This window comes from Nilaparvata lugens, chromosome 7, assembly GCF_014356525.2.
Source record: "Nilaparvata lugens isolate BPH chromosome 7, ASM1435652v1, whole genome shotgun sequence".
Lineage (NCBI taxonomy): Eukaryota > Metazoa > Arthropoda > Insecta > Hemiptera > Delphacidae > Nilaparvata > Nilaparvata lugens.
In genome coordinates, this window is record NC_052510.1 from 5990694 (window position 1) to 6018498 (window position 27805).

The window sequence follows — 27805 nt, forward strand, 5'->3', positions numbered from 1 at the left end:
ATAATGATTTTTGGTGAATTTTCCAAAAACATTCTACTTTTATGTTTTTTGATATTTTTGTAATCTTATATAGTGAAGATACTACTTGTACTAATATCATTGTAATTTTAGAATCTCTCAAATGAATTCTATTTTTGAAGTAGATAATGAGTGATCCAATCCACCAATTGTAATTTTGTTCAATTATTTAACCAAAATCATATATCATATTTCTTCCCAAGTTTAGTGTATTTCTTCCAATATGTTCCTACACTTATTCACAATCTTTTGGGTAGTTATTATAATTTTTCATTACCATAAATATATGTTCCAAATTCTTCCTGTCTACTTATACAAGATGACACATATTTTGTATAGCTTTCAGTATAATTCATTTCTTCTGCACTTATTTTTAATTTTTGTCAGTTTTCATGTGTTTTGACTGAGTGTTTCTTGTCAGTTATGACAGAGTTCTGAAATTTCCAGGACTATATAGTGAGGTCCACGTTATAATGACAGTATCTAATTAACATTGGTGTTGCTAACCTTGTCTCTCAACTTCAACCCAGGCTACAGTCATGTCCAGTAGAGACCTTGATAACATGAACCTCACTATATCCATATTTTTATCGTTTGTTTTGTTGTTGTGTTTGGGGAGTGATGTAACCACTGCGGGGGGGGGGGGGTAATTTGAAGTTTTTCTTGAGACTGAACCATCTAGCCAAAGTTTTAACACTTGATATGTTGTGTTTGCAGAGTGCTGAAGCCACCGGGCGGCGGAAGCAGCGACATCTTTGGAGGATCAGAGTCAGCTTCGGAGGTACGCCGCGTGGCGCGCGCCAAGCAGCAGACGAGTCAGCTGTTTTTGGGCTCGAGCACCAGCAGCAGCATCACTAGCAGCAGCAGCAGCAGCTCGGCTAGCAGCACTGCATCAGACCACGCCGATGCTCCCTCCAATGGCGTCGCGTCTGCTAAAAAGACGAACGGTACGTCTTCGTATCAGCGCCTCTTTGGCGAGTATCAGATACCGTCGACGCCCTCGAAAAATTACATGAAAAGTAACATTGTGCTGGATTGTGTGGAGACCGACTCGGGATGCGGCAGTAAAACCGGCTCGTCCGGGTCTGGGTCACAGGCGTCGACCCCGGAACGCGGCAATTCGCCCAGAGGTAAGCCCACTCACCGCTATGAAAACCATCATAATTCAAAACACAATAGAAACTATCAAATGCTATTTATTCTGAGATTACCCTACAAAACACAATAATAGTTATCAAATACCCTTTCGCTTATCAAATAAAATACTTGTAAATCTTAAATTAGTCCACCCTTCAAAACTCAGTAAAATTTATCAAATACTCTTTAATGAGGGTTATCAAATGCTCTTTTTTCAAATTACCCTTCAAAACACAAAATTTGAAATTCAAAACACACTAAGGGCCGGTTTCCGAGCTCAGGATTTGACTAAGTTCTAGACTTTAAACAGCTGGAGTCAGAAAATTGGCTTTACGAAACGGGGCGTAGTCGTAGTCATTGTCAAAGTCACGTTTGAATTAAATTGAAAAAAAAACTAGAAAATTAAACACAAAATAAAATAAAGAGAGAATAGTGTAGAGTTTCAGCTATTTTGAATTATTTAGAAATGTTTAATTTCGTCAAGGAAACTCGTTTCCAATAATTATTATAGAAATGAGAAAATAAAAACTGTTATAAAAACTGCGACTACGCCCCGTTTTGGAAAGCTAATTTCCTGACTCCAGCAGCTGTTTAAAGTCTAGAAGTTAGTCAAATCCCGAGTTCGGAAACCGGCCCTTAAAGTTATCAAATACCCTTTCGGTTATCAAATACTCTTCTAATAAAGGTTATTAAAAGCTTTTTCAAATTCAAAACCCAATAAACGTTTTCAAATATCCTTTCGCTTATTAAATAATCTTTTAATAAAGGTTATTGAGTGCTCTTTATTTGGAAATTATTTTCAACTAGCAGGTAACCCGTGCTCCGCATGGGTCTAATTAAAAGCTTGACTCACTGAAATCTTGACAGATTTAAAATAGGCCTTTTACCATCCTCGGTGAATTAAGAATTAATATGCAATATTTCAAGTTAATCAGTTGAATAGTCCAGAAGTGATGAGGCAAAGAAATATGTAACAAAGCGTTTCAAGACTCACGTTTACTGAACCTATTTCCTTTATTTTTAAGTGAGGAAGCCACTCATGAAGTTTGTCGGTCTTGTATAACACCTTGTCGGCCTTGTAAAACACCTTGTATAAATATAAAAATGTTGATTGTTTGCGCAGCATAATACGTTTATTAGTGACATAAATAAATAGAAAAGTAAAAATTCAATTTAAAGTACAAGAATCAACATTAATGTAAAATCTAAATTTGGGAAAGAAATAGTACAGGATATCCTCAGTTTTTCTCTCCTGATCTGTGCTTTTTGTAAAAATAATATAAATAAGTGAATTTGATGTTCAAGTATTTGGTATATAAATAAGTGAATTTGAATTTTCAGATCCAAACCTTTTCTGTGGTCTATATGTTATAAAATAGACATCGAGGACAAGAGTTTGTTCAATAGTTCAAATTGTATCATGTTTGGATGCACATTATATTCATGAGATTTTGACAATAATTTACAAATCATTTCAAAAATCAATTGATAATCAAGGCATGTTACATAGCAAGAAAAAATCATTGTCAATGGTTGTACAGAATGATACATATTTTCCAAAAATATTCATTTCTATAGAATAAAATTTATTGAATCACAATTTACTCTACATAATGGAGCATTGCTCAGTAGTATGTGACATGCCAAACAAGTTTTATACAAGATGACATGCTCCTTTAATGATCGTATGAATAATTGATAACATGGCCCTCATATTATAGTGATTATTATGGTTTTCATATCTGTGTTGACTATTTTCTATACTATTAATAACAATATTAACTAAAAAATATGTTCACAGCTCAGCAAAGTGTATAGAACTTATGTAAGTTTGCATGTCAACTGAAATCTATACAAATGAAGGTGTTTGTTGCAAATCACAAGCTAATCAAAGCTTTCTCTGATACAATTTCTTAAAACTATTAACAGATTTTGCTGCTTTTTCGCCAAAAATTGATCTAACGTGTTGTTTTACCTGTTTAACCACACGTTTGTATCATTAACATATTAAAATGAAAATCATTCAAATTAATGGTTGGAGAAAGTCTCTTGATTATAGTTTCTACAGAGAACTAATAATTCCAATTTAATTCATTATTTTATGAGGTTTTAATATGGAGAAAGGCTGTTGTCAATAGTTTTCTGGATTCTAATTATTGGTTTTGTCAAAATTGGCATTTGACAAAAAGTGTTGGAGAACGGTTGCAGTTAATGCTATTAGAGATCACCTGTGCTGAGCACTCACTGCAAATATGTTAATATCATAAGATACAAAATGGCTTTATGCTTTTCACTGTGTAAAAGCACACTAATCTTTTTCATCATTTGGTTTACTCTCCAGGGGGTGGTTTTTGGGTGTTCCTGATTATAAATTTATAATGAAATTAATAGACCACATATCATTCCAATACATTTGAATTGAATAGACCATTTATATTCAATTGCCAATTAAAAACAATGAAACAAAGGAAATATATTATCGAATGATAAGACCATTCATAAATGTCTGTATAGGGTTTTATATTAACCAATTCATTATGATATGTGTAGCCTATTATAGGATTACTACTGTGTTTTGTATACATTTTTCTTATCCCTAAGAATTATTGACTTTTTCATACCTTCAAAGCCAAGAGTGCTAGAGTTGATGTAGATATAAAATATCAAACTTGTTTATGAGCATTAATTAAACAATAGAGTATTATTGTTTAAGGGTGTGCAAAGGCTAAAAATAATCGTTCTACTCGTGCTATTTTTCAAAGTTTTTCGATTTGTATATCATCAAGCTATCAAAATGAAAAAGTTTTCTCAGGAAAACATTTTTTTCCGATCATTACTTTTTGAGATATGAGCGCCTGAAGTTTGAATTTTCGGGACAGAACATTTCAAATTCGGTAAGATATAAATCCATGAGATTTATAGGATGGATTCTTCATGGTATTGTTGGTCTAGTAAAACAAAAATTTTCTGAAAATATCAATTTTTGAAAAACCTATTCAATTTACCAAAAATAACTCAACAAAAAGATAATTTTAGTAAATTGAATAACTATCTTAAAAGTTTATATTTTCAGGAAATTTTTGTTTTACAAGATCAACAATACCATGAAGAATCCATCCTATAAATCTCATGGATTTATCTCTTACCGAATTTGAAATGTTCTGTCCCAAAAATTTAAAATTTAGGCGCTCATATCTCAAAAAGTAATGATCGGAAAAAATGTTTTCCTAAGAAAACTTTTTCATTTTTTCACTTAATGATATACAATTCGAAATACTTTGAAAAATATCACGAGTAGAAAGTTTATTTTTAGCCTTTGCATAGCCTTAAATGACTAACTCAATCTGGTTTCAAATTGAGAAAATCTGTTTCTAATAATCATGATAAATGAATCAAAGTACGTGTAATAGCCTATATTACAAGCTACAGTATATTATAAAGCAGGATACGCCCATATCAGTAGGCCTATTATATTCGTGAAAATATATTTTCCTTGTGTTGCAACGGGACTGACTATCCATTCTCGCTGGACCAGGCTGGGTGAGAATAGTCTCATTATAACTGATGGAAAGAATATTTCCACTCTACCGGGAACATACTCTGATATGTGTGAATCCAGCTTGAAGATTATATTTCCATCAAATGTATTCCTAAGTTCTTATACTCTATAGTATAATGTTCACCTGACCTCGCCTGTTTCCATTGATTAAACAAACTTAATCCATGATAAATTTGGAACCTTCTTCAATATAAATATTATTATCTATCATGAATTGGCTCTGGAAATATTCACTGAAACTTCATTTTCTGAACGAAAGATGCATGCATATTACCTCTGGTGTAGGGGATACTACGTGTATTAATTAAATTCTATATCTTGATTTTCAACATAAATCTGTAATCTGTATAAATCATAAATTGATGAATTTGTATTGAATACTAAATTTTCTTTAGAATATTTTCTGTCATTTTGATACTTTTAAAACTTAATCTATCACATCAAACTCATACTATCATCCCTATCATTTTCGATGATGTAGGTACTTATTGTATGAATCAATAAAGAATAAATGAATAAATAATAGTTTTCTCCTCAATTCTAATTGTTGAATTTCAAATTTTATGGCAATTTATTGATACAGATGTGAACTTGATTCTCATATAATAACTTCAACTCAAATTATCAACCTGTCTCTTATGTAAATAATCTATTCAAATAATAATGTACATTTTTTCTGTATTGACAGTGAACTAACCGTCTGCACAGCTGACTCTTCTCATGAAGCTGCTAATAAAAAAAATAGTTGATAGAAATCCTTCTCTTGTAAAATTTCCAAATTCTAGTTGCTTCAAAAATCTACCTACTGTACGAATGTCTATTGCATCTTGTGTATAATTTGGAGGTGTCTATTTGGTTGTGCTTCTCACGCCTTTATTATATGGATTCAAATATGCATTGGTTGCTTGCTTTCGGGAGTAAGTTATCACTGATATCCTTATTATGCTGATCCTCCTAGAAGAAAATAATAGCAAAAAATTAAGGCAATAAAAGTCCTGAATTCCAATAAATTTCTGATCTGCGTTGGGCAGAAAAAAAATACCATTAGTGGATTGATGGTTTCACTTATGGTTTCAGTCTGTCATTGTGAGAATGCTCCCATATGAACCATAATAATTCATAAGAATGCAGAAGAATCCCAAATAGTATTCTTTTGATGCTCGGCATTGAGAAGTAGGGCTTGATTAATATAATATTGGTGATATAATAAAAAATTTATTCCCAAGTCAAGAGGTGTTCTTCCCAAAGCCAGAATTCAGCACTCAACTTAACTCCAAAAAACAAATGTTGAAGACTTTGAATAACGTGTCATATCCACCTGTGGATAACAATATTACTGATATTTATTTAATTTTTCACAATAATACATAAAGTAGGTAACATTACACATGTGCAAGCTCTTTCGAGCATGACCGCATATATGGGAGTATCGAATACATACATATAAATTATGAATTACACATGATACTGATTAAGAAAAAATAAATATAGAATTCAACAAGAACAAACTTTGAATGTTTGAACATCAGAAATTTTTTTCCTCTCTTAAAAATGTTGTTTCCCTATATTGAGTAATGTTATGAATAAATACTGATCCAGTACATTACATTATGTTTGAATTACAGCATATTACATTATACACCTCAATTACTCTTAGTCTGAAAAGTTCCTCACACAATTAGTGAAGTTATCTGTATGATAAGTAGAAAATAGGCTCCTATGAGTCAGCAACATCCTCCTATGAGAGTCAGTCAGATTATCTAACTGATAATCTGAATAATAAACTACAAGAATCATCCAAATTCATCCGACTGATGAGTAAAAAATAAGCTTCATAGCAGCAAAAACTTCTTTTGAGAGAGAGTTAGATTATCTAAATAATAAACTTGAAGAATCATCCCAAGTTATCTGAATTATGAGTAGCCTAAAAAATCAGCTTGTTAGCAGCAAAAACCTCATGTGAGAATAAAAAGATACCAGATTGATAATCTGAATAATAATCTTCAAGAATCGTCCCAAGTTATCTGAATTATAAGTAAAAAATAAGCTTCATAAAAGCAAAAACCTCTTGTGAGAATAAAAATATACCAGATTTATAATCTGAACTTGAAAAATCATCCCAAGTTATCTGAATTATAAGTGAAAAAAATATAAGCTTTATGAAATATAAGCTAAAATATAAGCTTCATTACAGCAAAATCCTCTTGTGAGAGTAATAAGATAATCTTGATAATGAGCTTCAAAACAACAGAATAAAACTCTTGCAAGAGTGAAATAAGGAAGCTCAGTACAACTAAACCCAATTAAGATGCGACCAATGCATAATTGAATGCACCAAAAATGATAATCTACTACTATAGCATGTTGTACTAATGACTGTCACCTGTGCTTTGTTTCTGCTTGCGGTTGCGTTGCATTGTTGTGTTGTTGCGTTGCATGCGTTGCTAGAGTCGAGCAAGTCATCGCTACGTGGGTCTCCTCCGCGCAACCCAGTCACAGGTGACGGCTGTGACGTCACTAGGCGACACAACGGTCAAAGTCTGTCGGCGCGACGACGAGGTAACCTATAAACCTAACCTAACCATCAACTATTCAACTAGAAACTAAATTAAAGTAGCTAGTTTGTTGTAAGAGTTATTCTTGAATCCAACGTACTTGTATTAGTGCCGGTTGTACAAAAGCTGGTTAAGTTTTAATCGTTATTAATTCCACGAGAACCAATCAGAGGAGCCGTCTTATCAAAAATGCCTTCCCTGATTGGTTTCTTGGAATTGATCACGGCTAAAATTCAACCGGCTTTTGTGCAACTGGGCCTAAGTGTTGAAGAAGTAGTGCTCTTGATATTTTGTGGATGAAAACATTGTTTTTTTCAAACAATACTCCTTAAGAACACAATACGTGTTGATGAACATAGGCCTGGTTCTCTTGAATTTGGTTTTATATTCTGTACGGTAGATATCGACAGATTATGACAGATTTACAGATTAAGTGCTGGTTGCACAAAAGCCGGTTAAATTTTAATCGTGATTAATTCCACAAGAACCAATCAGAGAAGCTGTCTTATCAAAAATGCCTTCTCTGATTGGTTCTCGTGAAATAATTCACGGTAAAAATTTAACCGGTTATTGTGCAACCGGGCTTTAGACAGTAGCAATCCTGAATTCAATATAATATTTTGTGGGAAAAAGTATTGTTCTTGAATCTGGCATAATATATCTTATAGATAAAAAGTGACATTCTCAAATTCAATAGGCTATATTTTGTTGAAAAGGTAGTGATCATGGATCTGACTTGATAATGTTTTTTAGATAAAAAGTAGCATTTTCAAATCCAATAAGTTATATCACAGAGAAACAATAGCGTAAGTAGATATGCCATGGTATAGGGCGTTCATGTAGCAACTTTTACTGTTATCTCAAGCCGATAGTCCACGTAGTTCTTTCCCGTGAAGCTGTGTGACGCTGTTAGTCTTTCATATTGTGCCGTTCATAGACTCTTACCCGGTCAAAACAGTAAAAATCTACAATAATCGACAGTAATCAGCTTGAGATAACAGTAAAAGTTGCGACATAAACGGCCTATACCATGGGATATCTACTTACGCTATTGTTTCTCTATGGTTATATTTTGTGGGAAAAAGTAATGTTGTTGGATACAACATCATGCTATATGGAATTTACTTTCTTGAATCAATCATAACCCGTTTTTACACTTACCGATTGTCGAATTCATCGGCCGACACTCAGAATAAGGGCCAAGCTACACGAGGCGTTTTTAGTCGGCTTGTCAGGACAGGGAGCTCTCCGATTGGCTGATTGGGTTGGCTTAAAGCGTGAGCTTCCTGTCCAGCCGATCGGGGAGCTTCCTGTCCTGTCGTGCCGACTAAAAAAACGCCTCGTTTGGCTTGGCCCTCTGATTGGCTGAGAATTAGTACAAATATTTTTCCATTTATTTATTCAACTTCCAACTGTAAAACAATTTTACAGGAAAATGACAGAGAAAAACGGTTACAAGCAAATTATAGTACAGTTCAGTAGTTCTCAAATATAGGGTTGGGTAGGGAGGTATGGATGATTTGAAATAACAGTTACACGCTCATTTTTAAACGAAACTCAAAATGTATTTTTTTAGTGTGTACCTTGGATGTTGCCATTATAAGAAATAAAAAGGAAAAAATTGAAACATTGATTATGCACGAAAAATAACATGTGTTAAATGCTGTCTGTTTTTGTCCTGTAGACGTTGTGAAAAGTTGGCCATACTCCTCTGAAGCATTGCACGTGGCACCGATCGAATTTATTGTGTTATTGTTTCACTCAGGGCTTCAAGGATTCGTGGTTTGTTTATGTATACACGTACTTTCAGGTAGCCCCATGAAAAATAGTCACAAGGTGACAGGTCCGGTTACCGAGGAGGCCACTCCACATCTCCATACAACAAAATGAGGCGTCCAGGGAAGGTCTGCCTTAGAAATTCCATAGCTGCTCTCGATGTATGGCATCCCATCTTGTTGAAACCATACAGTATTCACAATGATACGTTGTCTGCTCAATTTGGTAGAAAAAAATCACGCAGCATCCTTAGGTAACGATCCGTATTGAAAGTGACGGTTCGACCGTTTTTTCAAAAAAAGTAAGGGCCAATAATAAGTTTCATGGGGCTATCTAAAAGCACGTGTATACATTAAGGCTGTGCAAAGGCTAAGAATGGACTTTCTACTCGTGATATTTTTCCAAGTTTTTAGATTTTTATATCATCAAGCTATCAAAATGAAAAAGTTTTCTCAGGAAAACATTTTTTTCCGATCATTACTTTTTGGGATATGAGCGACTGAAGTTTGAATTTTTGGGACACAACATTTCAAATTCGGTACGATATAAATCCATGAGATTTAGAGGATGGTTTCTTCATGGTATTGTTGATCTAGTAAAACAAACATTTTCTGAAAATATCGATTTTCAAGATAGTTATTCAATTTACTAAAAATAACTTTTAGTTGAGTTATTTTTGTTTTTTTTTTTAGTAAATTGAATAACTATCTTGAGAATCGATATTTGCAGAAAATGTTTGTTTTACTAGATCAACAATACTATGAAGAATCATCCTCTAAATCTCATGGATTCATCTCTTACCGAATTTGAAATGTTCTGTCCCAAAAATTTAAACTTTAAGGCGCTCATATCTCAAAAAGTAATGATCAGAAAAAAATAGAACTTTTTCATTTTGATAGCTTGATGATAACAAATCAAAAAACATTGAAAAATATCGTGAGTAAAAAGTTTATTTTTAGCCTTAGCACAGCCTTAAGAAGCCACGAACCCTTAAAGCCTTGAGTAAAACAATAACACAATAAATTCGAGCAGTACTACGTGCAAGGCTTCAGGAGTATGGACAACTTCTCACAACGTCTACAGGACAAAAACGGACAGCATTTAACAGATGTTATTTTTCGAACATAATCAATGTTTTAATTTCTTCCTCTTTATTTTTTATAATGGCAACATCCAAGTTACACACTAAAAAAAAAATTTTGAGTTTCGTTTAAGAATGAGTGTGTAACTGTTATTTCAAATCATCCATACCTCCCTGCCAACCCTGTAGTTTGGCAGCAGGAAGGTCTAGCACGTAATGTAGCACGTCTGCGGACGACTTTTATCGAGGATGAATGTGTGATCCTCATTTTTGAGGATATCTCCACACGCCGCAAATAATGTATAATATTTTTACTACTGTACCTTCGTTAGTGTTGGACTCAAGATTTCTCGTGCATTTTTATTTTTGTAATTTCATTGCATGCTACTTTAGAACATCATCCAAACTTTAGTGGCTCCTCATCATTCTCATTGTAGTTTGCATTTATTTGCAATTTTGGTAAGTTATCATATTTTTCATCTCATATCATTAGCCTATACATTTGAATCACCATACATTTCATATTATATCTTGTGCATTGTATTTGGATTATTATACAGGGTGTGTACCAACTCCCTACCAATACTCTAAGGCATTGTTCCTGGGTAAAACACATATCTAAATATCATATTTAAATTGTCCGGAAGTCTTCAGTTACACAGACACCGGCCATTTTGCTTTTTTCACTTATGTTTTTTTTTTCAGAATAATGGTTAAAGATACGAAATTGAAACTTTGCACGATCATTTATAGCAACTAGACAAAGCTAGAAGAAAATTATGATAATTTTTGAAATTCATAGAACAAAATGGCGGCCATTTAAAATTTTGTTTCTAAAATAACTCAGAAATCGTTGGTTTTACAAAAACTCTACAAGAATAACTTTTTTTAGTAAATTTAATTGCGTATCGATTGGTACCAGATTTTTCAAGATTGAACCAATATTAACTGAGATATGGCAGCTTTAGTGGTAAGTGACCACTGAAAGTTTGTTGCAGTGCAAACCAAGGCATGCTGATAGAGTCGCCTCAATGATGCAATAATTTCTATTTGCATTGAATGTTAATAGTAAGCGATTTCAGGTCATTTCAAACAATAAAATAACGTTACATAACCCTCTAAAGGTGGGTCACCAACCACTAAAGCTACCATATCTCAGTTAAAATTGAGACCTATCGATAGGCAATTAAATTTACTGAAAAAAGTTATTCTTGTAGAGTTTTTGTAATACCAACGGTTTCTGAGTTATTTAAGAATGAACATTTTAAATGACCGCCCTTTTTGTTCTCTGAATTTCAAAAATTATCATAATTTTTTGTAGCTTTGTCTTGCTTTCTCTTGCTTTGTCTAGTTGCAAACGTACAAAGTTTCAATTTCGTATGTTTGACAATCCAGAAAAAAATAATAAGTGGAAATAGCAAAATGGCCGCTGTGTGAGTAACTGAAGACTTCCTGACAATTTAAATATGATATTTAGATATGTTTTTTATCCATAAACCAATAATAATAATCATGTTAGAAATAATCAATCATCATATTATTTTAGTGTGTGATAAAAAATTATAAATGGTAAAATGTCAATATTCAGTTTTTGAATTTGATCAATGATTGGGTTTTGATTGAAGTTTAGAAATGTGATCAGTTGGTTTCATCTCATTCTCTTTGTGGATTTTTTTCATTTATTAATTTATTTATTCAATTTTTTCTAATGAAAATAGATTTTTCAGTTTTCAACTTTCTATCACTTCAATCTTAATTTCAACTTATTCCATTAATACGTTTAAAGAAAGTAAAAAGTTTATCTCTTCCTTAGAACTTCCATACTCATTTTGTTTCATGAATGAACTTTAGAATCATGTTTGTTTTGCATTTTTGTTATTTTGTGTTGTTTTGTTTGCATGTTTCTCTGCATAATGAATGCGAAAATCATCATTTTGTTTTCATTATTCTCGGTTTCTTCCGGTTCTGTTTACTTTTGTTCAAAATACTTTCTGTTCCAATTCATGACTATATAAAATGTAATTTATTTATAAATATGTTTACTTTAAATATGTTTACTTGTATAATTTTAGTTTTGAATACGACTTAATTTACTCAGTTGTGAATTGTTTGTTTGTAAAGTGTGTTTAAATTCATCATATTTCTCTTAGCCTATACTTTCATGAAGATTGGAAATATTATTATTATTGACATTAGCAGGCTAAATTTGAAACCATGCTATGTATTTAAAGAGCCCAAACGATATTCCTTCACAATGTTTCTATTTAAAATCCATTTTCTCCAATTCTTGAATGTGTTAGATTCAATTTTATTCTATTCTATAATCACAAAATTGTGAAAATGAGAAATGCAGTTATTTGATCTAGAAGTGTCCAATTTTGTTGGATGCTATAATTGAATTGAAGTTAATTTTAAGATGATAATTTCACTGCTGTGTTTATCCAGTTAATTTCCACTGGGTTTATCTAGATTCTTATTAAACTTTGTTGAGAGCAAGCATTCACTCGTTAGGTCTAACCCTAGCCTAAAGACGAACGCATACAGACGTATGCACCAGACGGACGGAGAGAAAATGTAGCGTCTGCAGTACATGTGGACGTGGCACCTAGGCAGACGTCCGTGTGCGTTGCAACATTCGATAACCTATGGAGGGATATTTCATTCGTCCGTCTGGTGCTGTGTATGCTGGCTTTAAGAGACTCTCAGCCAACACAAATAAAAACGAATAATAAATATTTTTCCATTTATTTACACATTCAAAGATACAATATAATAAAGAATGATTGGGAAAGAAATGAGATGCTTTAAGCCCAAAACTCTTCCTTTTCCATTTTTTTTTCTTTTAATTGAAAGACAATGAATGTTATAAAGTACACTCTTATTTTACCATAACATAACTAGTTCTAACTCTTCAAGGGCCATTTTCAAGTTTATCATTTCATTTACATGAAAATGGCTGTTGAAGCACTACCTCCGTGAACAAAGTCGTAGTGCATTCATGTGACGTCAGCATAGGTAGGACTCCCACTCCACTAGCTGATATAGATCAGCTAAAATCAACGAATTTTATAATTATTGGTGTAGGAGCACTACCTTTGCTGACGTCACACGAATGCACTACGGCTTTGTTTACGGAGGTAGTGAGTGCTAGAAGAGTTGAAACAAGTTGTGTTCTGATTGAATAAAAGAAGGTTACTCGTTGTGTTTCAATTATTTCAGTGCCCCTAAAAAAAATAGTATTTTCTAAATGCTCAAATTGTGATTGTCAACCAATTTTCTTCCATTAATTTTTTACTCTACTAGCTGGCCCGGCGAACTTCGTACCGCCAAATAGTTTAATGCATCTCATGACAAACTTTAGCTGGATGCACACCTGAGGAGGCGCGATGTGGCATTTTATTTTTTATAGATAATTTTCCAACTGCAAAATAAATAATTCACTAAAAATAATTCAATATTCTAAACACCGAAGACAGAACAATTATTCAAAAAAAGCAATGCCTTTAGAGCATGTAAGTCTAACCTGAGGCCGCACTGCTGAATGGTTACACAGAGAACTTACAGTCATTTTGTTTTTAGTCGTGGCGTTTAGAATTAAACACATGGTCGGTTATGGAGCAGCACACACCACTATCTGTAGACGGCTGTTGAATGACGCAATGATTATAACAGCTGATTTTCATTTCTGTGTGTGGCCAGCTAACAAATCTTCTCCCATAAGGATTACATTTAAACTTTGAAGGATCGTAGAAAAGAGTCCTGAAGTCGGATTATAAATTTGATAGGCCATAGACCTGGTCCTGAGCATAACGAACACAACCAATAAAAAAATCATAAAACTCGGTGCACACATAACAAAGTTATTGAATGTCAAAATTTGAGGCTTTATTTTTATTTATATAGATTCCATTTGAACGTTCAATAATTCCATTGTTTCCTTTCAATGGGTCGATTGAATAAAAACTAGAATCTAGTGACTAGCAACTAGTCATTGTTTCTAGATATACAAATAAAATAAATGAGCTGACTATAATCCTAGCAAAAAATATTTCTTAGAATTAGAACTAGCAATTGCATTGGTTCTAGCCATAGAAATAAGATTATTCAGCTGACTCGAATCCTAGCAAAAATTACTATAGTTAGGTCAATATTATTACTATGTTATAATGACAGTATTTGATCAACTTTGGTTTTGGTATCCTTGTCAATCATTCGACAAAGCCGGTGGTACTATCCTTTTCTAGGTCCACAACGATGACAATAATTATGTTTTTGACAGTGTAGAAATATAATTAATTAATGCCGAGAATCGGCATCGTTATTCTTCTATCTTTATCCACTGCCATTATAACGTGGACCACACTATAGCTTCATTTATACAATTAACCAGCTTTTATTGTGTATTGTATTATTCAGCTTGTATTTGTGAACCTCAACCAATATTTTTGTGATTTTTTAAATTTCAGATGGAAATCCAGTGACGGGAGAGGGCTATGACGCTAGCAGCAAGCCAAGCACGCCACTGACCAATGGCAACTTGAGCCCCCCCTCTACTGCGCAGGCGCGTCAGCGTGTCCCCCCCGGCGGGTTCTCCTCGGGATTATGGTGAAGGGCAACTGACTACTCCATCCAGCCCCAACCCTTTTTCAATTAACCTAAACTATAATATTATATTTATCCCTCTATTGGACCCTGCTTGTTATCGTTTGTCCCGAAAATGTTTTGTATCTGTGTTGTTTTCAATAAATTCGATATTGGTTTTTGTCATGGTTTATTGCTAAACAAAATGATGGAGCGAAAACTGTATTTTTGGTCCCGACCTCGTATTTTGACAGAATTGAAACACGATCTACATTTTTTCTGACTGTTTTTAGACAACTCCAGGTCAAAAATTTGCTGTGGAATTGAAATTATTGCTGAAGGTATTCACAAAAAATGAATATTGGATCACAAACTATAATTTGATTATCTTGAACTTATTTACAGTATTAAGCGACTGCTCCAATCTCCTACTATTTTTCCATGTAAACTGTATTATTTGAAATTGCTCTATTCTTGAAAAAAACATGAAAATGTATCCTATCTATTTTAATTCCTATTGGAAAATGATTCTTTCTCACAAAAGCAAGTTAGCATTTTGCCCAAACTGTTCTTAGAGTTGATTTTTCTCTAAATAAACTCAATTGAAACAATCTAGAACATGGTAGATTTCTCTAGACTGACTAAGTATATTATTGTAATGGTTTACAATATCATTTCACTTGCATGCGTTAAAATGATAAAAATTAGATATAGATATTAATAACATAATAATTTAATGAAAATCGAGTATGAGAACTGATAGATGGGTTCACAAAAAAGGTTTTAGTTATTTATAAATAAATGAGTCATTTGAAAAGTTATAACAACAATATTGTATGCATCAAATTAATTTTTCCCAATTGCTTAAAACATTATTAATACTTTTAAAAATTGAACAATTTAACGAAATTATGTAAACTATATCATTTTCATACAGTCTGAAATATCTTTTAGAATACTGATAATTTGTATATTAACAACAAACTGTATTAAAATGTCTTTAAGTATTTAATGTCTAGTAAATCTTTTATTAAAATGAAAGGTGACCTAAATAGTATAATAAATTCCACTTACTGTTATTAAAAAGAGATAAAATTTTACAGTGGTTGAATATATTCTTCATATACTGTAATAATAGTCATTGTAATAATTAATCATTTGAGAATGTTTGTCAGGAAAAAAGCGTTCTAATAATGTTGAAGATTATTTCTTGAATTTATAGATCACAACTATTTTTAATAGGCTACGTAAATATAAATACTACTACATTACCAGAAAGAAAATTTATCACTGTAATGAATATTTAGATGACTTCTACTACATTCAAGTCCTAGATAATCTTGTCTTTAGAGAATGACTTTATACTTATTTTCAACAATATAAACCTATACACTTGAAACTCTATATGTTTTTATGGATGTTTCCAATTCTTGAATTTCAAATCAGTTCTCATTCCAAAACCTTTAGTGAAGGTATTTTCGAAAATTTTCAAATATTGTATGACTGCATCTGAAATTGACATAAGACGTCAAAATTGGGAAGAAATTCGGGATGATCAATAATAATAATTGAGTCCCCCACTTGTGCCTTGACAATACAACAAAGCTGACTGGAAAGATGTAATGTATATTTCAATAGCTCTGTCCCAAAGTAGACAGTGATACTTTATGTATTATCTGTAGTAGATTATGTACTATTCTATTAATTATGTATGTTTTGATGTTATTAATTTAGTTTTTGTGTTGAATTATTATCTTCTATTTATAAATCTTCTTTTATAATTTGTACTTAATAGTATGTTGACAGAATGTGCTTGTCGTAAGAGAAAGATAAATAAGAATATTCTGCTTATGTCACATTTTTGTAGAATCAGTGTCTCCATGATTTGTACTGCTTAACCGTATTGTATTTCAATAAAATTTTGTATTTAAATAGAAGTATAATCACGTCTTATTGATATTATGACACAATACCTACATGAAAACTATGATATTCAAACAAATGATATTGACACGGAGAATAGGCAACTTGAAAATCTATAAACTTAGGTGATATTCAGTCAGCATCCAACTAACATTGGTTTAGTATCCTCGCCTGCCATTAGACAAGAATGCTGTAGACTATGCTATGAAGAAAGTTATTAATTGATTAATTAATTTATATTATATTTATCACATCGTGTACAAATACTTCTTAACATGAGGAAAGGCACAACAGGCTCATGCCCAAAACTGTCCCATTTCCAATTCATACTACTGTATACTGTCCAAATCAAAATGTTGGCTATGTCACTTTCACTTTTAAAATACAATTTACGCTCTTCAATACTCAGATAGACGAGCAAATTTATAATACTGGAAGTACAGCATTTTGTTAGTTTTTCTTGAAGTTTAGGGGGGTATTAATTGTTCTAAAAAGCAAAATCTTGCCTATAGAATGGACCAAATTATTATCGAAATGATCAACATCTTCTTTTTGAGTAACTTATAATTGAATTTATACATTCAATTATTCCATACTGTCCCGTATTAGTGAAAAAAATAGATACTATTATAATATAAGGAACTAGCCGTCAGGCTCGCTTCGCTCGCCATATCCGTCTAGCCAGGGGGCTCCGCCCCCTGGACCCCCGACTGGATCGTCCAAGAATGACATCAGCAGGATCGCTTCGCTCGCCTGCATTTTTCGTTTGAGCATTTTTATCATATGTTAGAACAATCCAGTCGGGGTTCCAGACTAAACGTCTGGCTAAACGGATATGGCGAGCGAAGCGAGCCTGACGGCTAGTAATAATAATTATATTCCCGAGATTGAAGTAGCAGTGTCCAATCAATTTTTCCGCGATAAATGCATTTAAATCTTCAACTTGGTGCCAACCTAACAAAGTCAACTCAACTTAATGCCAACCTGACAAAATTATTAATTTAGTTGCCAGTTTACAACTGTTTCGAAGAGGTACTCTATCTAGATTATAGTTCTATAGTAACATATGATATGGACATTTCAATTATAATTAAGAGATTGGGAGAAGAAGAATATACATGCTAAAAGACGAACTTTAAACCCTTAAAAACAACCCTTAGAGTTAAAATATTGCCAAAAGATTTCTTAGTGCGCCTCTAAAGGGCCAACTGAACATACCTACCAAATTTGAACGTTTTTGGTCCGGTAGATTTTTAGTTATGCGAGTGAGTGAGTGAGTGAGTGAGTCAGTCAGTCAGTCAGTGAGTGAGTGCCATTTCGCTTTTATATATACTGTATATAGATTAAAAATTTGACAAAGTTATTAAAAGAAGATGACAATTTATCATGATTCTAGTGAATACAATTGATAATTCTCAATGAATACCGTATTATAATATTATATTTGTGGCGAAATTGATCATATATGAATCGTACATTCATGAAAATCAGATTGTATGGTAAGAGATGTTGTGGTATTTCTCCATAATTATTGAAAGAAAAATACGTTGATGTTGTCAAATAGCACTATATTGTAGTGGTAATAATAAAGTGATAAAATATAGACAGCATCAAAGTATTTTTCCTTCAATAGAGGAAAAGTGACGGCACCAACAGGAGGCAGTGGAAAATGAAAAGCAACAAGCACAGTGTCCAATTGAACGAACTAACTTTTGAATGTGAATCTATGAAACCATGTTCCATGGATTTCATGAAAAATGCAAATCTACTAAAGAGTAGGAGTAAATTTCGCCAGTGTGATGACACATTATTGTTCCACTCGTCAAGTGCTATCATTCCTGAGAGTTTGAGCGATTTAAATTTTTGACTATTTTTGCAAAATCCATGATGCTTTTCATGGATTTCAAGAGAAATGCAAATCTCCCAGATTTTCACAGAAAATTAATGAAATCCATGGACTAACCATCGCGAAACACACTGATAAAGTATCTCAGAATTAGGATGTAAGGAATTTTTCAAATCTGATTCCAGATTCGTGTTTCTCGCAACAAAGATGATGAGATCACGAAGTTTGAGCGATTTTTATTTTTCACAAAAAATTGATAAAAACCATGGACTGAAACACACTGAAACAGAAAATATCTCAGATTTGGCTTAAATTTGCATCATAGGGGATATAGTTACAGCTGTTATATAGCTAAGGTGAATGTGATATTTTAGAACTCAAAATTTAAGTGTTTTTATTCTTTATTTTGTGAATTAATTGATATAGTTTGTTTCATGTTTTTAAGAAACTCCAAATTTGAAATTGTTTGTTTTATTCTAATTTATATTTTAGATTGTGATTTGGTGTAGAACTTTGAATGGACATAACCTATAATATTTGGACAATTTAAAACTAAATTAGGAAATTGAAGAAGTTTTAGGCAATAGCCTGTTTTTCTTTTCCGATGCTTGTATTTTTTTGCTAACCTAATAAATAAATAGATAAAGATTGACCTGAGAAATGTCGGAGCCAAAATTGGCACCCCCAGCTACTATACAGAGTGAGTTATGAAGCCGCAAACATAAAATTTTCAAATGGTCATATCTCCTAAATGGTAGGGAATTTTGCAAATATGATTCCAGATTCGTGTTTCTCGCATCAAAGACCATAATATTACGAAGTTTAAGCAATTTTTATTTTTCACAAATAATTGATAGAAACCATGGACTAACCATCGTGAAACACACTGGAACAAAGATTATCTCTGATTTGGATGAAATTTGCATCATAGATAGAGCTTGACCTGAGAAATGTCGGAGCCAAATGTGGCACCCCTAGTTACTATACAGAGTGAGTTATGAAGCTGCAAACATGAAATTTTCTAATTTTCAAATGGTTATATATCTCCTGAACGGTAGGGAATTTTGCAAATCTGATTCCAGATTCGTGTTTCTTGCATCAAAGACGTTAAGATCACGAAGTTTGAGCGTTCTGTATTCTTCACAAAATCTGATGAAAACCATGGACTGACTAACTAACCATTGTGAAACACACTGAATCAAAAATATCTCAGATTTGGCTGAAATTTTTACCATAGAAGAAGCTTGACCTGAGAAATGTGTGAGCCAAATTTGGCACCCCCAGCTACTATACAGAGTGAGTTATGAAGCCGCAAACATAAAATTTTCAAATGGTCATATCTCCTAAATGGTAGGGAATTTTGCAAATATGATTCCAGATTCGTGTTTCTCGCATCAAAGACCATAATATTACGAAGTTTAAGCAATTTTTATTTTTCACAAATAATTGATAGAAACCATGGACGCTAACCATCGTGAAACACACTGGAACAAAGATTATCTCTGATTTGGATGAAATTTGCATCATAGATAGAGCTTGACCTGAGAAATGTCGGAGCCAAATGTGGCACCCCTAGTTACTATACAGAGTGAGTTATGAAGCTGCAAGCATGAAATTTTCTAATTTTCAAATGGTTATATATCTCCTGAACGGTAGGGAATTTTGCAAATCTGATTCCAGATTCGTGTTTCTTGCATCAAAGACGTTAAGATCACGAAGTTTGAGCGATCTGTATTATTCACAAAATCTGATGAAAACCATGGACTAACCATTGTGAAACACACTGAAACAAAAAATATCTCAGATTTGTCTGAAATTTGTACCATAGAAGAAGCTTGACCTGAGAAATGTGTGAGCCAAATTTGGCACCCCCAGCTACAATACAGGGTCGGTTATGAAGCTGCAAACATAAAATTTTCAAATGCTCATATCTCCTGAACGGTAAGGGATTTAGCAAATCTGATTCAAGATTCGTGTTTCTCACATCGAAGACCATAAGATCACGAAGTTTGAGCGATTTTTGTTTTTCACAAATCAATGAAAAAATCCATGGAAAACAACCATCGTGCAATCAGTGAGAGAAAGAAGTATCTCGGATTCGGCTGAAATTTGCACCATAGATGAAGCCTTTAACTGAGAAATTAACGTCGGAGCCAAATTTGGTATTCCTAACTACTATACAGGAGTTATGCGGCTTCAAACATGAAATTTGCAAATTTTCAAACGGCCATATCTAATGAACGGTAAGGAATTTTGCCAATGTGATGACATTATATTGTTGCTGAGTTTCTCGTTGCTGAGAGCTTTAGCGATTTTAATTAATTTTTGGATTCATGAAAAATGAATCCATTACCTGTTGCTTTTTTCTGCTGTGCTGTTCTAATTCTCATCCAATACAAATGAGCTCAGTAGTCACAAAAATCCTGAGAAATTTGAATTTCCCGCTCAAATCAGTCTTGCATGTTTCTGTTGCCCTGGTAGTATTTAGTTGGTTTTTAATTCCGTACCAGGGAGTCAGAACACTTCAAGAGGTAGCAGGTTTTTCAACGCCTTCCAATGCAGGCATAGGCAACCCGCAACACTGATATAGTTTGTGTACCTCTTGCATGTTTCTGTTGCCCTGGTAAGAAATCTGGTCATTTCTAATATGGAAATGAGCTACTATTTGAGCGGGAAATTCAAATTTCTCATGATTTTGAGCGGGAAATTCAAATTTCTCATGATTTATACTATTTGAGCGGGAAATTCAAATTTCTCATGATTTACTATTTGAGCGGGAAATTCAAATTTCTCATGATTTATACTATTTGAGCGGGAAATTCAAATTTCCCATGATTTATATACTATTTGAGCGGGAAATTCAAATTTCTTATTTATACTATTTGAGCGGGAAATTCAAATTTCCATGATTTATACTATTTGTTGGAAATGTCGGAGCCAAATGTGGCACCCCTAGTGTCCTCGTCGGAGTTTCATTGGTTTCTTATAACAGTGAGGGGTTCACTGTTGTCAGCCTAGAGTCGTCCTGGATTCCTGCTGGTCTCCAGAATCTTGGTTTCAGGTTCTCATCCTGATCTGCACCACCTGCGTGGACACGCTGGTGCTCGTCTCCACCTGCTGCTGCTTCAAACTTTCTGAGCTAAGTCCTATATTTAACATTTTTGATATTCTCACATCACGTCAACTGTAGCAAAATATCCACTTTGGTTATAGATCTTGTGCTATCTCTTCTAAATTGGATATTTTGATTTTAAAGTACATTTGCTCTATCTTCCCACACTTGTCTTAATTTATCAGTGAATCTTATATTCAATATTATCTCAATATTCAGTGAATCTTTTTAATTGAGTGTTTTCCACTAATTTTTTAAAGCTTTCATTTTCCATTGGTGATTGTATGACTGTATCCTTTTGGTTTCAAAATTGACAATATTAGTAACATTCATTTTGAATAATTGTTATTTGTTTTTCAATTATTAATTCACATATTAATGTATTTTCATTTTGATTTCTAAAAGTTTAAATAGTCTCAAAGTCATTCAATTATTTTGATTATCTATAAAGTACCCGTTTAATCTCATGATTTCAAATTCATATTGTTTTATTATAAATCAATCTTTAAATATTTCAAAGTATTGAAAGTGTTTATACATCACTCCTTTATCTTGTCTTTTGTATCGATTATTAGCTTAACTTTGTGACTATTGTTTGTTCAGCTTATCCATTCTAAATTTATTGTAGAACTTTGGTAATCGTTCATCATTTGTTTGATTTTGAATTTTCTTTTTTCTTATAAAACTTTTCATTACAAATTTTGCAAATTCAATTTTTGATTACTCTTGTATTTGTTACTTGAGCACTTTTCAATTTGAGCATTTTAATTGTGATTTTTCAATATTTAGTAACTTTCATTATTCATCAAGCCTGTTGTTCAATTTTAGGTTTAATCATCAATTTATCAGAGCTCTTTCAGTTATTATTTGCACTATAAACATTTTAATTAAACTTGTGATTATATTGAACCTTTCATTTGGTATTTTTTATTTCAATCTCAATCCTGAGTTACCATTTGCTGTACATGCCAATTTGCTTTCATTCAATACATATTATGTAAGCACATTGGATCTTTCCTCCTTTCAAATTTATATGTGGATTTTGTTAGTCTTTGATTACTTTACTAAATTTCATAACCTACAAATTCACCCCTTTATACAGTCCACTCTTTTGCTTAGACAAATTTCACAAACGGCTCAATTTGAGAGACTACCAGCGTCATACAGCTGCATAGGAAAGAACTACGTGAACTATCGGCTTGGGATAATAGTAAAAGTTGCGACATAAACACCCTATACCATGGGATATCTACTTATGCTATCGTTTCTCTATGGTGAGAGTTTGAGCGATTGGTTTGAGCGGCAGTTAGTTCTGAGTCCGATGATTTTGTAATAGGCCTATGATTGTTTGTTTTAGAATCAACTGGCGCTCAAACCAAGTTTTCGTTTTGCTGAATCCGGTCCTAAATGTTTTTCTGCACATCGTGCATGCATCATGTATTCGTTATTTTCAATGAGTCTGACAGTATCAAATTTTTGCTAATGTACTAAAGAGTGCTAAAATAGGAAAATGTGAAAAGGCAGGAAAGTATTCAATAGCTCAATTAATCCAATGATGCAACGATCAGTCTGTCAAAGATATTTTATTATTGAAGACTTTCAGTACACTAAAAATGATTTAACAAAATTAGAAGAGTCATTGCCTGCATTCTTGTCTATTATCGGCTTCACTTATCTATAAGTTACTATGCGTATATATATATACATATATATATAACATCCAGAATATCTCATGTTACCTATTTACCAAACAAATAAAACTATATACGGACTAATCCATCATATTTTCTCTCATCTTTGAACAATAAATTCGGCTTGATTTCTCATGTTTTCATGTTACTCAGAACGTTGATTATTGAGTAAGCAGTTTGCATAACCTGGAAAACAATGTAAAACTTATTATTTTCAATTCAATAAATAAGTTAAAATGAAAGAGATGTCAGTTGAACATAATTTATAGTTTCAATGCACTCAAGGCATCTCTTTCATTTCACGTTAATATGGATAAATTTCACGACATCTCTATTTCTAGTGTGGATTTCAATAGAAATATTTTACAAAATTTAAATAATTTTGTCCTAATCAACAATATTCCAAAAAAGTATGAAATCAATATTATTATTATTTTTAACACTTATTGAAACTATTTCAAATATTCTGCAAACATAGGTTTTAAATAACAGACTGCCCGGTTTCTCAGTCATTCAATAAACAATGCTATAGCTATTGATTCAATAACTTTATCGATTCAATACATTTTTATTGGTTCCTTAAACATATTAATTTATAGAATCCATAGCTGTGGAACGATTTATCTGTTCAATGAATCTGGCAGCATGGCATGATTCCAAACCGGCCACTTTCGTAAACAAACTTGGTGTCGGTTAAATTTTAATCGTGATTTTAAATCCGCGAGAATCAATCAGAGAAGCCGTCTTATCAAAAAGACCTTCTCTGATTGGTTCTCGTGAAATTAATCACGGTTAAAATCTAACCGGCTTTTGTGCAACCGGGCCTTGATGCTATGGTAACCAACCAAATCTTGGTTGTTTATTCCATGCTGCTCGTTGTGAGGTTATCTCTTACGGTACTGACATCTTTTCTGATCGTCTCCAAAACAAGATGGCTGACACCAAATAAGGGCTAACAATGCTAAATATAGTGCAACTTTTATCCTGTTTTGTTTTTACAATACTGGTGATCTACATTAATTTTAATTTTATTTTTGTAACTTAATTTTTCGATTGCAACCAAAAATTTGACAAATTTATCCATTCCATAAATGAATATTTATAGGCTGGATTTTGGCACTATAGTTTATTGATAGATTTATGGATTCGATAAGTTTATGGAGCGTTCTAGAAACGCATTTCTCATATTTATCGATTCAATAATTGGATAAACAGTTTATGGAACGACTGAGAAACCGGGCATAATACTCATTACACTGAATACATAAACCGCCCTGGCTGCTGCTGCTGCTGCTGCTGCTGCTGCTGCTGCTGCTAGGGACAATAGTGAAGTCCACTATTAAGGTGGACACACACAGATCGTCATCGGACGGACGGCACGCATTGGACGGATCGGACGATTAGATTTGATGCATTGTTTTCAATTGGAGTGCGCATACCTATACGATGCGGATAGGATAGGTATAGGTGCGGATAGGTATGCGCACTCCAATTGAAAACAATGCATCAAATCTAATCGTCCGATCCGTCAAATGCGTGCCGTCCGTCCGATGACGATCTGTGTGCGTCTACCTTTAGCCGCCAGCGGTAGCAAAACGTTCTCACACGGGGACATTAGTAACTTTTATATAGGTAGATAAGATCAAATAATTGATTAATAAAATGAAGTAGGCTGAAAGTAGATCAGGGTTATCAACTTTCAGTAATATACAGCAGAATGCAGTGGATAATTGAAATAACATGAGTTTATATAATATATATATATATATATATATATATATATATATATATATATATATATATAATTCGTTCTATAACATGGCTTAAAGATTTATATTGGTGGAATGGGTGAGGGATGGTTGTCATGTGATCGTTCTAGGGCCGGACAGTTTCAGTCATTTGTTCCAAAATATGTTTTTTAAAGTCAGGATGAAGCTCGCTCGGCTCTCGATAGACCTGATAGAAACAGGAAGTGTGTTCCATGCACGACAGGCACTGACTAAGAAGGATTTTGTGAAAATAGTAGTTCGATGATTGGGTATCCTTAAAGTACTTTCTCCGGTTCTAGTATGTGAAGCATCTATCCTCCTACCTTCAGAGACAAATTTGAAATCATCTTTAAAATAGTTCGGATTACCGTATTTCAAGATATCTCTAACAAGCTTGACTATTCGAAAAAGCCTCTGATCGGGAAGCTTCAATGTTGAACTAGCAATGTGGGCTGGGGTGATATGATCATGGCGTTGGAGAGAGTAGACGAAACGTAGACAATAATTTTGGCAACGCTGTAGTTTATCATTCAGAGTGACTTGCATATCGTTAAGAACAGAATTACAATACATTAAATGTGGGAAGATGAGAGATTGAACCAATAATAATTTAATGTTTCTAGGGAGGATATCGTGCATTTTATCAATGCATGCATGGCTGAGAATACCTTTTTACAAGTTTTGTTCACTACTTGTTCTGACCAGTCAAGAGTATTATTCATAATAATGCCTAAATTTTTAACTGAGCTACAGTAAGGAATGTCATTACCGTCTACACTAATTTTTTGAATCGATTCAAGGTCAATATTGTTTATAAGACGAGAATATCCAATTATAATGGATTGTGTTTTGATGGGATTAAGCTTAAGGCCATTTTTCTTTGTCCATTCCACTATCGAATTGATATCCTGATTCATTATTCCAACTGTTTCATTAATTTTTGTTATGGGACAGCTTAAATAGATTTGAAGGTCGTCTGCATAAGTATGGAAACTGGAGAATTTGATAATGGAAGAAAGGTCATTAGCATACAAAGTGAAGAGGAGAGGGCCTAAAATTGAACCTTGTGGTACTCCATGCATAACGTTTTTCCAAGTTGACTTTTTGTCACCGACAGATACACATTGTTTCCTACCTAATAGATAGGATTTAAACCAAACTAACGAGTTGTGACTGAAACCAAGAATAGCCAACTTATTCAGAAGGACTGTATGATCAACAGTATCGATTGCTTTAGAAAAATCAAATAGGGTGAGGATGGTGCATTTTCTTTAGTCTATAGCTAACCTTATATCATCAGTGACACGAAGCAGAGCTGTCTCAGTTGAATGGAATTTTCTAAAGCCTGATTGAAAGTTATGAAGCTTACTATTGTTGTCTAGAAATTTTACAACTTGAGCATGAATGAGTCTTTCTAGCACTTTGGACAATGCAGGTAAAATACTGATTGGTCTAAAATCCTCAACTTAGAGTGTGAAACGAAATGGTCATTTATATTGTTCAATGATAAGTCAATTTGTGGATTCGATTTCTGTTTGCCAAGCCCGAATTCTTTTATTCCCTGCCAAAGTGATTTAGAGTCTTGTCTATTGTTTGTCATAAACGAATTGAAGTACCTAATCTTTGAGTTCCGTAATTCCTGTTTAACCCTATTTCTAAGGCTCCTATACTCTATCAAACTGTCCAAGTCAAATGTATTTTTAAATTTTCTATGTGCTTTTATTGAGAGATTTATGGATTCGATAAGTTTATGGAGCGTTCTAGAAACGCATTTCTCATATTTATCGATTCAATAAAGTTATTCGATGGATAAACAGTTTATGGAACGACTGAGAAACCGGGAATAATACTCATTACACTGAATACATAAACCGCCCTGGCTGCTGCTGCTGCTGCTAGGGACAATAGTGAAGTCCACTATTAAGGTAGACGCACACAGATCGTCATCGGACGGACGGCAGGCATTGGACGGATCAGACAATTAGATTTGATGCATTGTTTTCAATTGGAGTGCGCATACCTATACGATGCGGATAGGATAGGTATAGGTGCGGATAGGTATGCGCACTCCAATTGAAAACAATGCATCAAATCTAATCGTCCGATCCGTCCGATGACGATCTGTGTGCGTCTACCTTTAGCCGCCAGCGGTAGCAAAACGTTCTCACACGGGGACATTAGTAACTTTTATACAGATACAATAAGAAACAAATTAAAATTTCAAGAGAAACGTGCTTACAGTTTGAAGGGTGACTACTCAAGTCAAACTCTACTACAGGGACGTTTACATTAGTCAAGTTTACTTGAATCCATGTTTGTATAAAATTAATATATTTTGAAAACTTGAAGTCAAGTTGGACAAGAACAGAAACTTTAATCCACTATACCAATCCCTTTTTCAAGGGTCTTAATCTTCTTCCAACAAATGAGAAAATCAGATAAAACCAGTTGTCAGTCAATGTAGAATGTATAAAACCAACTAAATAGAAAAGTATGATGCAAGAAAATTATGAAAATTAATGAGAAAACTTTGAGAATGATAAGATTTATCAAATGTATACTTTTGAGGTTATGGAAACTTGACCAATGTAAATCCTACTTAACTGACAGTGTTGAGCTTCAAATCATTTTCCGATTAGAAACCAACCTTGAACTGCAGGCCTATTCTTCATCCCTCTATTCTCATATGAAGGCATCATTCTCAACCAGCCATAAATATCCATTAAGTGACTCGGAACACATTTAAAGCTGTAGGCC

General features: G+C 33.3%; 2 protein-coding genes across 19 annotated transcripts in view; one reads left to right on the forward strand and one right to left on the reverse strand.

Moving 5' to 3' along the window:
• The window catches only part of LOC111048993 (microtubule-associated protein Jupiter), a 232003-nt gene extending 215353 nt beyond the window's left edge, over positions 1–16650 (forward strand). For 12 of the 17 annotated variants that reach the window (XM_039433533.1, XM_039433532.1, XM_039433535.1 and 9 more), the window contains 3 exons: positions 736–1148; positions 7163–7273; positions 14593–16650. In XM_039433533.1, the coding sequence (XP_039289467.1) occupies positions 736–1148; positions 7163–7273; positions 14593–14735 (667 nt within the window). In that variant the 3' untranslated portion in view covers positions 14736–16650. The remainder of the gene's footprint in view (positions 1–735; positions 1149–7162; positions 7274–14592) is intronic. The other 5 variants (XM_039433541.1, XM_039433542.1, XM_039433538.1 and 2 more) reach the window with 1 other exon arrangement.
• A 6505-nt stretch (positions 16651–23155) lies between these two features.
• The window catches only part of LOC111048992 (tRNA N(3)-methylcytidine methyltransferase METTL6), a 55317-nt gene continuing 50667 nt past the window's right edge, over positions 23156–27805 (reverse strand). The window contains exon 5 of one of the 2 annotated variants that reach the window (XM_039433543.1): positions 23156–23465. In XM_039433543.1, the coding sequence (XP_039289477.1) occupies positions 23412–23465 (54 nt within the window). In that variant the 3' untranslated portion in view covers positions 23156–23411. The remainder of the gene's footprint in view (positions 23466–27805) is intronic. The other variant, XM_039433544.1, reaches the window with a different exon arrangement.